General features: G+C 45.2%; 1 protein-coding gene across 4 annotated transcripts in view; it reads left to right on the top strand.

Annotated features, from left to right (window-relative positions):
• SEMA6A (semaphorin 6A) overlaps positions 1–11,726 on the top strand; it is a 134,288-nt gene extending 122,562 nt beyond the window's left edge. For all 4 annotated transcript variants that reach the window (XM_030316975.1, XM_030316991.1, XM_030316982.1 and 1 more), the window contains one exon: positions 10,186–11,726. In XM_030316975.1, the coding sequence (XP_030172835.1) occupies positions 10,186–11,384 (1,199 nt within the window). In that variant the 3' untranslated portion in view covers positions 11,385–11,726. The remainder of the gene's footprint in view (positions 1–10,185) is intronic.
• Positions 11,727–16,707: the final 4,981 nt, after the last annotated feature.

Raw genomic sequence — 16,707 nt, 5'->3', positions numbered from 1 at the left:
AGAGCAAAAGAGTGGAAAGTGGGAAATTTCCTGAAGACAGCTTCTCTTTCTTGACATTGGACATGAGAACGGCCCCAAAAGCTGCAAGCATTGCTCAGAATGCATAACTCACGTCCTCACCATAAAGAGAAAGAGGCCGGAAAAGCTGTATTTGCGCACCGGGCCCAGGGAGACACAGGCGGTGTGAGGGACAGGTCAAGAGGCCTGCAAAGCGTTTGGGCTGCGTTGCCAGCCTGCACGGAGCCACACAAGCTGCAGCACATGTAAGTCTCCCAGCACCTTGAGTGACAGAAAGGCCCTCCAGTACACTAGTGAAAATTAGGTGGGCTATCCTCAAACATACCGAGTGCACAGTAGACGGGATCTTAATCGGTGTCAGAAAGCTAATTACGGGCAGTGCGGAGGTTTGTCATCTTTAATTAATGTTTCTTAAGCTCTTGTAAGCCTACGGCCTGGGAACCGTCTTTGTGAACAGATTCATTTTTAATGGGATAATAGGAATTCCCCACTCCACTTATTTGTTAAACTTCATAATTTTTAAAAGGATGCATTCTTTTTAAATATGTTTCTGCAATTACATTTCTTCACCGAAGGCAGAGGCAGTCATGAACTGTATAGAAATAATGGAAGTTTGGTATAGTCACCATTGACAGTGCTTTATTAGGAGGGAAAATAGTGTCAAGAAATTTATAGGGCAGCAATCTGCATTATGCCTAACCTTTTGGACATATTAAAGCTTATCGCTTCCAGTCCTGCAGGCTCTTGTTATTCATAAATAATAGATAACACTGGACACAATCATCTGACATTTGTTAAGGCAATAAATATACCCTAAGTGCTGATGGGTCTTACACTGCATGATTTAAAAAGCACACAGCAGAAATTTAATGTAACTTAAAATGTCTTATATAATTCTATGGATTTGCAGATTCAGTTCAACTCAGCAGATCTGTAGGCACTAAGCTCTGCTGAGTACACTGTTGTGCTAGGCATTTTTAATATTATAAAGCAGGACCTTGGTTTGGGGAATGAGCTCCAGTCCCTCCTTCAATCCAGAAATATAAGAGAATTTTCCTGAGCTGCTTATTCTCGTCTGATCATGCAAAAGTAGGAGGAAAGACGCCCTGAACCACCACTATCTAAGGTTGCTTGGTGGCGATGCATTGTTTGAGCGGAGTCGGTGCAAGGTGACCTGACCTAAGACTGCAGGCCTCCAACGGAGGTGAGCTCCCCAGAGGACCTGCCTCCTCTGGCCCTGGGACTCAGTTCTGACTGGGCCTACCCAATCTAGGACATATCTGGGCTCTGTAGTACCAACCACTACCTGATGGCCCCTGTGACAGAGACGGGGAGCCTCAGAAATTCCCCTCTGTGTCTTCATGCTGGGGCAGATAAAGAGACCACAGGCATTTTTCCAGCAGCTCTCTGCTCTAGCAAATTGGGCTGGTTCTCTTACAGCAGCACTGCTGTGTTTTCGGCCATATGTCAAGCTTCTGTCAGGTACCAAGGGAAAGTGTGAGGGATTTGTTTGTCTAACAAAATCACGTCAATTTCGTATTCTTTGTCAGAATACGGTAACCGCAGTAAAGAACGGTCATACCCAAGACCCACGAAAGCCTCATACTTTGACCACGGAGCACGGCATTTATTTATTTATTTTAGAAATCATGTTGAAAGTCTGGCAATGCATTGCCTCAGTAGTCCATGAGGCTGGACTTTAAAACTAAACGTTCGTTTTTCTGGCATACCATTCGTGTCACGCAGGGCAGTGTTGCTCAAGTTTTAGTGAAAATAAAAATCATCTGGAGGCCTTGTTAAAACACAAATTTCTGAGCCCCAACGCCAGAGGTTCTGATTCAGAAAGTCTGGGTAGGACCCGGGGATTTGTATGTTTAACAAGTTCCAGGTGATGCTAGTATCGAGCAGCACTGATTTGGGACACTTTCCAAGTTGTTATGTGTTATCCTACTTAAGGTCCTTCTCTAATATTTTGTTTTATATTTTTATTTTTAATTTTTTAACGTATATGTTATGTTTGAAAGAGAGAGACAAAGCATGAGTGAGGGAGGGGCAGAGAGGGAGACAGAATCGGAAGCAGGCTCCAGGCTCTGAGCTGTCAGCACAGAGCCAGATGTGGGGCTCGAACCCACGAACTGAGAGATCATGACCTGAGCCGAAGTCGGACGCCTAACCGGCTGAGCCACCCAGGCGTCCCGTTTTTGTTTTTTTTTTAATCTTGACTTTTCTACTCTTGGCTGACACAATCAAACCCTACCAAAGTGTCATATTAAAACAGTCTACCTTGGACCCTGTACAAGGCAGGTAACCTGTCCGAAATTCTAGAAACACTTCCATTACAGTACATTGACCATTAACAAATGTCCTGCACAATGCCAAGTGCTTTACATGCGTTCATTCGTTTAATCTATTAAATCCTTCCAATGACACCCATCTGCTAGCCAACACCACTAATGCTCAGAGAGACTAAGTGACTTGTCCAAGATCACAAAGTTCGTTAGTTCTAAAGCCAAGACTTAAGCCCAGGTCGTTATGTTCATGTTCCTGACCAGTTCATGTTCTTGACCAGTAACACTCAGCCTCATTCATAATCCAGATCCCAAGAATGACATCTCCAGCAAGTTTAAGTTGGCAGCTTTAGTATTCAAACAGCCTTGTTTCCTCCTATTTGTGTCGTCTTTGCTTTGTGGAGAAAAAAAATCAAAGCACTGAAAATAATCCAAAGAATCACCTGAATTTCACAGTATTAGTGAAATTTTAGTGGGAGATCCACTTCCCCATTTTGTGGTTTTGATGCCTTGTGAGAGAGCAAAGGAAGATGGGATTAGAAAGTCGGAAAATAGAAATGTTTTGTCTGGTTTCAGAAGAAACTCCTTAGACACTCGGTTTCCAGTCTAATTAGAAAGAAAAGCTTTAAAAAAAAAAAAAAAGGAAAATAAACCATGTAAATTTTGCTAAAACTTTGCCCACCTGAAATGATCATCACCTTTACAAAGACAGTGATAGTTCGAACACGTGAAAACACTGACCCACATTTCAGGATATGGCTTTTAAAAGTTATCTCATCATGACTCCCAATCTAGACTTCAATCCATGCTACGGAGGTAGCATTCCCATTGGTGGTGCCGTGTCTAAAAGGGTACAGCAGAGAAGGATCAGAGATGCCAGGGTTCCCACTGACACAAGGGAAAATGAAGCTATTTCTCCTCTAAAAAATGTGAAATAGAACGAACTTCATGCTCGTTCTCCCTTTTCTACCTGTGATGGCATCACAACAACAATTTAAAAAATGCATCAATTTCAAAGGTGAGAGAACTGGAAGTAGATTCACCCACAGACAACCACAGTAAGCACTATTTCAATATGTGAGTTTTAAAACAGCTTCTGAACTGAGGATATTAAGCAGCCAGGAAGCTGCCTCTACTTTGGCATGATCAGTCATTAACTTCATACATCTTGAAGTCCATGGCGCCTCCTAGTACCTAATCTTCAGCCTGCCAGGAAAAAAAAAAAAGGAAAATAAAAAGGAAAAGGAAAGTTTGAGTTATAAACTCTGAGCCCATTTCCAAGGCTGCTGGCGGTTCAGTTTATTCTTAAGCCATCTGGATCACGTTATGCCCCAAGACAAGAAGAAGGCTCCTTCCTGCCGAGATAACCACAGAGAGTTCCCACTGCGTTTTCAGTATGGTCATCTCCATCGGGTGGGGCATGGCTTTGAGGATAAATTGTCTCCAGTGAGGGTTTTTCCCCTATTTGTTTTCTTCTCTCCTTAACAGGGATTACAGCCTGTCCTCTGTGGTTAGCATCCATGATGCCTGGCCTATGATTGGTTCATTCATTCATAGTGCCTTGTAGGACTGTCAGCCTGGCATTCTGTTGCAATAAGATTTTCAAACAAGAAAAATTGGGTTGTTAGATTCCATTCACCCAAGTTGTTATGAGGATTTCAAGGAAATTGCAGGCTTGTCTTACTATAAAGGAAAATCAAGGGTTTATTTTTAGGGGATCCTACTCCGGGGGCTTTTCTTGGTGTTTTGCCATCTTTGTTAGCTCTCAGACCCAACACGAAACTCTCTCTGGCTCCGCGGCGAAGGAAATGTCCATTCTCCTTTTTGCCTTTGCATATGTCTCTAAAGGACACAGAGAGGCTTTGTTGTCTTTGTGGTCATCGGGTCTGCTTTACACAGATGCCTATTAATCACTTCACTATGGAGACAGACACATCCATCATATCACACACAGCAGCTCCGAAACAGGCAGTCCAGTGAACAGGGGTGAGAGGGGAAAGCACGCACTTAACCATTTCAAGGTCCTAGCTGCCAGGGGCTCCTATACTTAGCAAGGTAATTGGTGGGGATGGGGAGGGCTCCTCCTTGGTATTTAGCTCAACAGGTGCAGTGATTTTGTGTACTTTCGTTTGTGTGTCTTGTTGCATGCTTTGATAGAACAGACATCTCCCAGCTTCTATAGGATGCAGGGGATAAGTATAGTGGAGAACAAGTTTTAATTTTAAAAAGTTATAGTAAACTCAGGTGGACTACCTATACTTCTGAGGCAAAGCTGTTCACTCTGAAGCCAGTAGTTTTTTCGAATAATGGAGTCAACGTCGAGCAGAGTAAGCTGAAAGTCAGCTTTCTCAGGCAAGACAACCCTTAGAATTGCAGGTAAATTAACCAAGACTTTCCTTCCAAAACTGGCTTGTCCACCATGTCTTTTTCAGTCATTCAAGGCTTTTCACAGCCTGCTTCCAAATGGTCATCAGCTCTCACTCGTCTGTTGCCTCTACAAGTACTCATGCATTCATTCACTATTTAACAGATATTTACCGAGCACCTTTATGCCTGGGAATTTAGGGGTATATCTCCCTCCTAGAGAAGAACAAACGTACAGTAATGTAAAGGTGATGAGTTAAGAGAGAGAAGTTAAGGTCTCTGGGGAACTTAGGAAAGAGCTAACCCAGTTGGAAGAAGTTGGAGAAGGCTTCCTCCTTTAAGCCGAGGCCTAAAGGAGAGGGTCAGAGGAGTGGGAGGTGAGCAGGGATATTCCAGACAGAGGGAAGAGACTATGTGAAAGTCCAGAAGCAAGTGAGAGGACGATAGCCAAGTGGCTGGTGTCTATAGCATGAGTGACTAGATGGGAGTTCAACTATCGACCATTACTAACACAGCTTTCACTTCCTTCCCTCTGTGCACTGGTTCTTACTGCTGCTTCAGCTGCCATCCTCCACATCCTTAAGGCCTACCTCAAACGCCACTTCCTAGGCTGAAGCAGAAGCAGTGTATCTCTTGATGCTTCCAAACACTTTGGATGCTCACATGTGAGCACCTGCCCTCTCCCTTAACTGGATCGCAGGGTTTGTGCCTCCTTCACCTTTGTCTCTCCAAAACCTGGCACAGTGCTTTGGTCTGTGCTCAGTAGATGCCTGCTGAAGGCACCGAGAACATTACAGTCCAAGAGGGCATCTTTTCTGAGGTCTGCTGTCCCAGAGCCTGGCACTGGGCTTCCAGGGCAGACTAGGCAATTGTAGAGAACCCAAGAGAAGGGCTACCGGAAACCTTATTATATATAACAATCTGGTGTTTGAAATTTCAATACGCCTTCATGTGGTCATCGTGGGAAAAGTCAGAATTGTGTTGGACTTCCTTGAAGTTTGTAACTGTTCTTATTTTAATTACATTTTGCAGGGCCTGGAGGGTGGGGTTGTTCATAATCTTTTCATTGCTTCAGCCTCCAAAGAGCTTAAAATTGCCCCTCTGAGACCTCCCTCTGCAACCCTCCAGCATCTAAAAACTCTCTCACCTCAGGGGGAAAAAAGTGAAGATTCTATTCTTTCTCAGTTCTGCCAATTTAAGACATGATTTCAGAGAAATCTCTAAGCCATTGTGTGCCTTGCTTCCTGCAATAGGAAGGTGGAAAGAATAACCATTTAGCACCTCATGACTGGTGAGAAATAATTGGTGGTTAATGAATCAATGCAAAGGCTGTTTCAGATACTGTTTTCATTACATGCCCCATTTTCGACTGGTGAGAGTAAAAGGCCCAGGGGTTGGTAGAGGAAGGCATTTCAATGCCCCAGGATGGAGAAGCCAACTCTTATTGGTCCTCCTATTTGGGGGGGGGGGGTGCGGGGAGCGAGATACCTGGAGATGGAGTATGCCACCCTACAAAGGCCCCTCCACTTCCCCAGGATTTCCATGCAACATCAGAAGCAATGATATTCAGCCAGCTCCCTTTAAAGAGTTGTATTTGTTTTGAATTATTCAATTATTTAATTCCACCAGAGCACCCAGTTGTTACAAATAACTCATTTACCCTCAACATCTCTTTTGGAATTATCCCAGAATGGATTTCTTTTGATTTTTCAAATAGTTCCTCATTATCATTTTGAACATACACGGAGCACCTTTATAAATTTCTTTTGTCTAATGGATGTTAGTATTATTATATTCTGTTCTATGGATGGAGATCTAATGTGGTTCTGTGACTTCAGGTTATGGTCACTCCAAAAATGACCCACCGACTTTAGAGGCCCACTTAAAAGGGTCTCCACAATGTACTGCAAACCCATTTATTCAATAATCATTTATCAAGTGCCCAACTAAGATCCCTGGTGATAGTAAAGGTTATAAATGCATATAAACTAGAGTCCCTGCCCTCAAGGAGCTGAATCCAAGATTATTAGTCCACCAGAAGTCTATAATCACCGTGTTTTGTTCAACATTTCCCGCTTTTGTTGTTTTACTTACTTCACAATGCAGAACCTACAGGCAGTCCTGAAACAGAGGTATGTGCTCTCTTATGTTGCCTCAACACATCATCCCTTTGGCAGCATTTGGACAGCACAAGGTCTGGAGCTGGGAAGGACAGGTCCGCCCTCCTCACCAGGGAGACCCATACATAACAAATGGGATGAAATGGAGCAGCTGTGACTATTACTCTTATGCCCTCAGTGAGCTACTAACCCACTTCTCTTCTGTGGCTTCTTTTGACCTTCAGATTTGTCCAGCCAACTACAGCATTTAAGTTCTTTCTTATTCGTCACTTCATTAGATTCTTGCAAGAACCCCGTAAGGCTTTAAGAGTGTGAACCCACGTTGCAAATGAAAAAACTGAGGCCCAGAGACGATAAGTCACCTGCCAGAAAGGTCACACAACAGCAAGTGGGAGCTTAAGACCCCAGGCCTTCGGAGACTGCTAGCGCTGGTTGCACCCCCACCCCTCTGACAAACCCAGTGTGTTTAGTTCTTGACAGTGACCAAGGTCACAAAGTTGATGCAATCGTTTCCATGAATGCCCCTTTGCCCTTTTCACGACATAAGCAGAAAGCTTTAAGTTTGGAAGGCATTTTCCAAGAATAACTTAGAACTTCTCTTCTTGACTGCGCTTTCAACTTAATCTCTGATCTATTTCCAACTTTGGACATGGGATTTCTGAATTTACACAGGCAGATGAGGGAAGCCACCTGCTTCATGGTAGTGATCTCAAAACTGAAGGGATGCGAGTTTTTTAAGGGCACTTATTTACATAGCAAAATGAGATGGGGGGGCGGGGGAGGGGTGAGACACCATTTTTCTCAAAGGTCAGACCCTACTTGATTTGTTAACAACCAAAAACTTGAACTCAAATGTTATTCCCTTAAAAATGTTCTTCCCAGTAAAAGAGCAAGTGCTTTCCATGAGATTAAGACAGTCAAGGACTTTCAGACATCAAAGAGGAATATTTGGGAACTAAAAGTAAAGCAGCCCTGGATAACCTTGAAACTTTTACATTTTTCCCAATTAAATAATGAATAAAATACATGGGACTGCTTTAGCCTTATTCTTCTTTCCCAGTTCCTCTCAAGCTGAGAGGCAATTTAAATTGTAAAATACCAAAGTCAACTGTAGATAACTACCTATTATAAGTATGCATTTATTGGGAAGACACAGCCCCATAAATAGTGTTGCCAAGAAGAGATCCATGAAATACCCGCTAAGAAAAATTTACCTAGTTCCCCCCACCCTCACCCCCACCCCATGGGCGAGGTCTACCCTGTGGTTAAAATTCACTGAGATCACCAAGTCAATGAGGGAAATCAAACCCATTTTATTCACAGGTGTACATTTTTGTGCCATTGTATGTAGGTGGTTAAAAATGATGTTCAATAGAACACCAAACATAATCAAAACTGAAAGAAAATCAGTTGCTATTTCAGCATTACAACAAGGAAATGCAAATTTAAGGAAGAAATTTTCATTAGCACAGTTCCTCTGTGACTAGGTATTAAAACAGATTTGAATGCAAGGCACCTCACCGTTTGGGGAGCTCCACGATATAAAAGGTGTGAGTTATAGCTGAATCCCCTGCTGCTTTTTGCTTCTCCGTTTCTACCCCCTTAAAAGTTCACGAAGATAAATCTGGAAATATTTGAGAAGTGTCACATTTGGAAATTATTCAGAATCTTGCCATCTTACAGACTTTTTCCCTGGGGTGAAGTGCCTGCCCTGCCCTTCATTACCAAGGGCATTTGTTTAATCACAGAATCTTTGTTTCTCAAGAGATATCTGCTGCTTCTATTTATTCGCCCCTGAAGTCACAATCGTTTGTCACAGGACAATCATTTCCACAGCGACCAACTGTGATGTCACAACTGAGGGGAGGAGGAATGTTTAGAAAGAAAAGAGAAAGAGAATGTTCTTTTCAACAGGCAAAGGCTTCTGAGTTTTAAAACCAGGGCTTCACCAATCAAAATATTTTAGCAGAAAGATCCCATGACAAAGCTGCACTTCTTCAAGGTCTCAGCTGTGATGGTTACAAAGTATCTCAGCAGAAGTTGAAGGGTTGCATGTTGTGGGTTTAGGAAGGGGTAAGAGTTTCATTTTGCTTCATTCTAATTCCGTGCCAGCAATATCTGCCAGTAAAATACATTAAACATATTCCAGAAAGAGTTGATTTAGTAGATGAAAAATGTTTCTCCTGAGACCAGAGAAGGTACATTTTCTGTCTTACTATCATTTCCATAATAGGAACAATGTTTATATTTCCTCAGCCCATGCAGTGTCTCTAACGTATTCATGTTCTTTCACTCTCCAGAGGCAGGAATTGAGGTATTTGAGATTTTGTTTTTAGCTACCGCATCAAGCACTTAAGATCTGACAATTGTGATGTGTATTCTCACTTGGTATTAAAAACTAAGAGCTTCAGTGTTTCCATTTGATTAGAGTCTCTCAGCTTGGTGGCTGATTAAGCAGGAACAGGGAGAAAGCAACTTTCTTCAAAAATACAGCATCTCGGTTAATGTAGTGTAAGATTATTGACAGGTGTAGTCACATAATTTTTATTAAATTGAAGAGATTAGCTCTGCTGAAGAATCTCACCGTGGCAGCAAACCCTAACTGTAATAATGAGACCTGACGCTTCTCAAACCCACTACAGGACCCCAAATGGTCTTTTTCTTCCCCTTAAATATTCTTTCAGTTTAAGGAAGGGAAGAGCTTCATTCACATATTCAGCATATTTACCTGAAATTGAGTGCACATGGGTTTTTGTGGGTTTTTTTTTTTTTGAGAAGGATGATACAAAATCAGCATAAACATTTGTAATGTGAGCTTTAACTGTTTTCTTTTCACTGTAAATGACACACGTGCTCTTTCCTCCAGTTGCCTGAAATGCAAACACAGCTTTTCTCCAGATAGAGGCCACGGGCCCCACAAAGAAGTCATAAGAAAAGACCCTGGAAGCCTAGAGGGTTGTGCCATTTTTTCATTTAACGGGCATAAAATTGTTGCCTCTTCCTCTTCCATACTCAAAATATCTCCATTATCCCAATGTTATGAGGGTAAGATGGAAAAAAGATGAAGGGGGAAAGGAGGAGGGACAAATTCTGGAAATGAAAAATCGTCATATTCCAGGGGCTGAAACAAAGTAGAAAGAGCATATACTTGACAGAGGTTAAAGCACTTTTTCAGAACACAAAGAAGCAACAAAGGAAGTCTATTTGCATACTTCACGGGGGGGGGGGGGGGGGGGGTAATTAGTTAACGTTTGGCAAGCTGCGCCCCAAGACAAGTTGTGCAGAGGTGCTATTGTCACTTATTACTGTTATTAATTAACGGGGTGAACTTCAAACCGAAATAAGCCTCGCGGTGTGCTTTCATGTCTTAAAACCGTATGCGATGTCTATTGCAGGAGTGATTCGGGAAAGTTACCTCAAAGGCCATGACCAGCTCGTCCCCGTCACCCTCTTGGCCATTGCGGTCATCCTGGCTTTTGTCATGGGGGCCGTCTTCTCCGGCATCATCGTCTATTGCGTCTGCGACCACAGGCGCAAAGACGTGTCCGCCGTGCAGCGCAAAGAGAAGGAGCTCACCCACTCGCGCCGGGGCTCCATGAGCAGCGTCACCAAGCTCAGCGGCCTCTTTGGAGACAGCCAGTCCAAAGACCCGAAGCCGGAGGCCATCCTCACACCACTCATGCACAACGGCAAGCTCGCCACTCCCGGCAACACGGCCAAGATGCTCATCAAGGCTGATCAGCACCACTTAGACCTGGCGGCCTTGCCCACCCCGGAGTCCACCCCAACACTGCAGCAGAAGCGGAAGCCCAGCCGCGGCAGCCGCGAGTGGGAGAGGAACCAGAACCTCATCAATGCGTGCACCAAGGACATGCCCCCCATGGGCTCCCCCGTGATCCCCACGGACCTGCCCCTCCGGGCCTCCCCCAGCCACATCCCCAGCGTGGTGGTCCTGCCCATCACGCAGCAGGGCTACCCGCATGAGTACGTGGACCAGCCCAAAATGAGCGAGGTGGCCCAGATGGCGCTGGAGGACCAGGCGGCCACCCTGGAGTATAAGACCATCAAGGAGCATCTCAGCAGCAAGAGTCCCAACCACGGGGTGAACCTCGTGGAGAACCTGGACAGCCTGCCCCCCAAAGTCCCCCAGCGGGAGGCCTCCCTGGGCCCTCCGGGAGCCTCCCTGTCTCAGAACGGCCTGAGCAAGCGGCTGGAAATGCACCACTCCTCCTCCTACGGCCTTGACTATAAGAGGAGCTACCCCACGAACTCGCTCACGAGAAGCCACCAGGCCACCACTCTCAAAAGAAACAATACTAACTGCTCCAATTCCTCCCACCTGTCCAGAAACCAGAGCTTTGGCCGGGGAGACAACCCGCCCCCCGCCCCGCAGCGGGTGGACTCGATCCAGGTGCACGGCGCGCCGCCCTCCGGCCAGGCCGTGACTGTTTCGCGGCAGCCCAGCCTCAACGCCTACAACTCGCTGACGAGGTCGGGGCTGAAGCGCACACCCTCGCTAAAGCCGGACGTACCCCCAAAACCCTCCTTTGCCCCCCTTTCCACATCCATGAAGCCCAATGACGCGTGTACATAATCCCAGGGGGAGGGGTCAGGTGTCGAACCAGCGGGAAAGGCCAGGCGCGCGCTCAGCTCGGCGAGGCCCTCCACTGCCTGAGTACCCACCAGACCAAGATGGCCGCGGCGGAGCAGAGGACGCTGGGTCCCCCTCGGGGGGCTCTGGGAAATTGGGCCACGTGGTTTGGTGAAGGTTTGCGACGCGGGACTCACCTCCATTCTCGGACTTCACTCTCCCCGAACACCGTGCAACAGGTCGGACTCACGAAAGACTTAAATTATCATCACAAACATGAGCCAAAAGCACATAGCCACCCACCCCCCCCCCACACGCATGCGCGCGCGCACCCGCGCAGGCTCTCACACCCACGCACGCGCGTGCACCCACCCACACACGCGCGCGCACACACACCCACACACACACACACACACACACACACACACACACACACACACGCGCGCGCGCGCGCACACAGGTGAACGACTGCAACGTCTTTGTCCATGACCGCACCGGGCGCTGCCGAACAGGGCTGGCGTTCCACCTGCAAAACACAAATACATTTTTAAAAATCATGAAAATTCAAAAGACAAAAAAATAAAGGATTCATTGATAATTCTAACTCAGACTTTAACAATGGCAGAAGTTTACTATGCTCAGATACTGTGAAATGCCCACCAGTGTTACAGCTTTCTGTTATTAGCAGATTAATGCCATGTTGGGCAACTATGTCATAGATTTCTGCTCCTCTCTTTTAATGAAATAACGTGACCGTTAACGCAAGTAACTCTTTATTTATTGTTCACCCTTTTTTTTTCCTTAAGGAAAGGACTCTTCCACATACCATCCTATGAACAGCTCTTCAGAAAGCCCCTTGAAAGTTAAACTATTTAACGTGAAATCCATTAACTGGAATAATTGAGTTTATTTTTACAATAAATTCACTGAGTAAATAAGTTGGAGCTGGAATTCTGAGCTTTGTGTTTGGACTGTCTGATCTCTAGCTAAAGGAAAAAAGTTGACAGGGGAATATTTATTCAAATCAACCAGTTAATTTGCTGGTCAGGTCTCTGGCCTGTAACATGCAAAAAATTAATTAGCTTAAAAGTCCTTCCAGATCCTAACTTCGAAAGCAACCAGGAGAGGAACTTTTAGAATGACACATCCGCGTCCCATTTCTGCCAACATGGCTTTGTCAGTGGTTCCTACTTTCTGTGAAGGCACCAGCTTGTGATACCCATCTCATTTCACCTTGCATGTGAGACCGCAAACAAAATCCACTAAAGGTGTGAACTAATTAATACGCTGGCTGCTACTTTGCATAAATTAATGGTTTGCTCACACGGGTTTTTCGTGGGGTTACATCTGTGAATAGCCTCTTTTCCACATGTAAATTTGTGCCTTACACCCTGAGTTGTGTACACTTGTAAACTGTCGTTATGATACACTTCCCCCCCCTTTTGAAATAAATGCAGATATTTATTTGACCCTCCCTCCCCCCACCCCCACTCCAGCCCTCTGGAAGATTAGCATCTAGCAGATGGAAGAAGAATGTAGTGGTGATGGTAATAATCCTGCAGCCTGGGAGAGCTGGGCGGCACCACGCCCTCCGATTCACACTTCCTTCTAGTGCCAACTCCACCCACCCCTTGGCTGTGCTACCAAGCATGGCCCCCAGTGTTGTGGGTGGAAATACCCTTTCTCCCTCCAGCGTTCCCTCCTTCCCTTAGATTCTCAGATCATTTCAACATGGTGATATCCTCATTGGCCAGCAGAGAAGGGTCTAACATCCCAGCTCCTCATTTCTGCTGTGTCCTCTGGCTGGAGAGCACGCTGTGTGCGGTTGCCAGGCACCTGGGAGGTGTCTCCAAGCCACGGGCTCAGCACACACGTGCGCTGCACACAAAGAAATGACGTGGAAATAGATGCAGGCGGGCTGGTCCCTGCTATGATGGATGAGTAACTCCAAGTACAAAGCCAATCACAACGGATGCTGCAAAAGCATTGACTGGGGTGGAAGATTTTTAATTTTTTAAAAACTTTCTTCATCCTTGTGTTGTTATTGTTTGTACAGGGGCGGGGTGGGAGGGTGTGTGCTCCCCCCTGGTTTTCATTAGCTGGAGCACACAGAGGGGACTTTTGTTTATCATGAACAAAAAAATTGTCAACATACTGTAAACAGTGAGCATTGTTTTGGGTTGTTGTGTTCTTAAACAGTTAAACAGTATATTTGGTGGCCTCTATTTCTTTTTATTTCCAATTTGATCTTCTGGGTTTAGTCTTGTCTTTAAAAAGAAAAAACTTTCAGAAAAAGACTATTTTGGACAATTTTGAGGTGGCTGGTGAAAACGTGGTACCTCCATAATGAGAGACCTAGGTGTGTAATGAGGACAAGTGCATATGGCCTTCCTTTCCTGTAAACATCCCTTGCAGCTTTGCTGCCGTGCGGGCTAGGTTTTTGCTGTTTTGTGTTGTCCTGTTTTTATTTTGTTTTGTGAGCGGAATCAATGTTCACCTGAGAATTCCGTGCCCTGAAACCATGAAGTCTTTTCTAGAAACTGGGATAATTGTTTTTTACCTTGACTTTTCTTTGGAAATGCAGAACTTACTTAGGAAAGCGATGGGTATACACCCCCCTGCTACCTTCTCCCCCACACTTGACTCCCAAGAGCATTGGCCACGCAGCACCCACTGTCTTGTCCCCCATGCGTGGGCATCATCGCCTCAGCCGTGTTACGGAGACCTGTGTCAAAACTTCCATCCCACATCCCCACAACTCCTCACTTGCTATGTTCTCCCTGAAATGCCCCCTTGTATTGAGCTGGTCTTTTGCATTTAAGCATTTCCTTCCCCTTTTTTTTCTCCCCACTGCGCATGGGGGGAGGGTCCATAAACCTGAGTGTGCCTTTGCTTTTCCACCCTTGCTAGACACTGGTAGATGCAACAAACTCAGATTTATATTTGTTGTAAAGTTGTAAAAATATTGTGACGTCACCAATTTTCCTTCCATCTTCACATCCCCTAACATCTGATTCATGACTTAATGTATGTTGTAAAATGGGAAGAAAAAAAAAAAGAAAAGAAAAAAAAGGAAAAAAAAAGACAAAACAAAAAAAAAACAAGGAAAAGGCTCTTTATGACTTAAAAGTAATAAAACAAGACTGTTCTACATTATCATTTGTGTCCTGAATGCTTTTATTTATCTCTTAATTTTCCCCTTTGGAACCCCACCCTTCTGGGGTTGGACTTTACTCTTCTTCCCATCTCTGTCGGGTTTCCAGAGCATCCATAACGATGTGGTTAGACCCATTTGTTTACAGTACTCACACCCTTCCCCCATCACCCACCACCACCCAAATTATTGATGTGTTTTCTCTGCCTGCACCCAGCCTGGAGCGGAGTTGTAGCAGAAACCGCCGGTAATTAAAAGGCAGAGCACGCATTGACTCCCTCTATTCATTTTACGCATTTTCTTTTTATGGGCTTGTTCATCATCAAACATTTATGGTAGGCTTGATAGTTTAAGAGATCAAGGCTAGGATTTTAGTATGTAGGGTCCACTAAAAATAGATCCTTGCACAGATGTGACTTCAGCCTTTTTACATATTAATAAGATGAAGGGTGCCGGGATTTTACTCCTTGTTAGCATTTCTCTCTCTTGGAACCCAGAAGACACGGTTGGAGGTATATCAGGACGCAGCCCTTGATTTTTATTTTGCAGAAAAGCATTGCGAAATGCCTAGATAAGGTTTTCCCCTCTGGAGTGTTTTTAAAACACTTATTTACATAAGTCCACAGCTACAGTATTTTACTTTTGACTTTCTGAAACAGTGTTTTAGGTCAGTCTGCATGTGGGAAGCTGCAGGGTGGGTTTCAGTTCACACGTATAGCCATCCAGTCACCTTTGGGTATTTCCAGTTACATTTCCCTTTTTTTTTTTAAGTTTATTTATTTATCTTGAGAGAGAGAGAGAGAGAGAGCACACATGTGCTCAAGCAGGGGAGGGGCAGAGAGAGAGGGACAGAGAGAATCCTGAGCAGGCTCTGTACTGTCAGCCCAGAGTCTGACTCGGGGCTCGAACCCACAAACCATGGGTTCATGACCTGAGCCAAAACCAAGAGCCGGTCGCTTAAGCAAATGAACCACCCAGGCGCCCCCGCCAGTTACATTTCTTGAATCCCATCCAGAGGGTCAAGCATGTCAGGCACACAAGTTGACTAGAATGTAGTTCTTGCCTCATCACTTACACGGAGAGATGGGCAGGCTCTTTGTAATTGCCCAGGAGGAAGTGGCCCTAAGGTTTGGGGCACAAGGGCTACATTTGAGCTGGTTCTTCAGAGAATGAGTTCTCCAGACAGCTAGACCAGGCAAACGGGATAACTTGTACAAAGTAGCCAAGTGTGCTGTGACTGGGAGACAAAAGGTTTAGGGGCCTTGAGCAGGGTCTTTGAGATGAACCTGCCAGAAGCAAGGCTGAGAAAGGGAAGAGGGGCTCGGTTACCATGCGCTAGGCTTTTAGCTGATGGGCCGCAGGGCATCTTTGGAGTAGATGAAGCAAGAAACACATATGTTTGTGCTTTAGAAATCTACCTGGCAGCAATGTGGAAAATGGATCAGTCCACAGAAAGTCTGTGGACCACCGGGCAATGCTCCAAATGGCATACCAAGTAGGTGGGAGCTCCACAAGCAAAATCTCCCATGTCTGACTTCAGATTCTTTAGAAAAGGGAATTGAATCTGCTCTGCGACCATCCCTTCTTTTGCTAAACTGAAGATCTTCCTTCTCCTTATGTGACCGACAGGTTTGCCCTGCCTGGCTGTCACCAAATGTAGAACTGAAAGCTAGTCTGAGTTTCATTTTTAATTTTTTAAATTAATTTATTTTGAGACAGAGAAACAGGGAGAGCACAAGCAGGGGAGGCGCAGAGAGAGAGAGAGACAGAACCCCAAGCAGGCTCTGAGTTGTCAGCACAGAGCCCATTGTGGGGCTCCCTTTCACAAACCTGTGAAATCATGACCTGAGCTGAAATCTAGAGTGAGACACTTAACCGACTGAACCACCCAGGCGCCCCTGACTTTCATTTTTAAAAAAATGGGGAAGCTGAGATCCACCAAATGAAAGGATTTGCCCATGACCCCAAAGCTGGCGATACAGCAGCTCTTCCAAGAACAAATTCATTGTCTCTTACTTCCATTCATTTACAACATTAGAACATTATTAGCCAGGAAGACATGATCCCCCTCACTCGGTCTCCCTCCTCTCAGGAAGCCCTTTGTACACACCTCCCCCTTCCCTGGTGGGGGATCCCAAATGCCTTCAACTGGGCTGAGTGGAGGGGGCAGGC

Source organism: Lynx canadensis, chromosome A1, assembly GCF_007474595.2.
Source record: "Lynx canadensis isolate LIC74 chromosome A1, mLynCan4.pri.v2, whole genome shotgun sequence".
NCBI classification, from domain to species: Eukaryota; Metazoa; Chordata; class Mammalia; order Carnivora; family Felidae; genus Lynx; species Lynx canadensis.
Note: the sequence above shows the minus strand (reverse complement) of the source record. Positions and strands in the feature narration are given on the sequence as shown.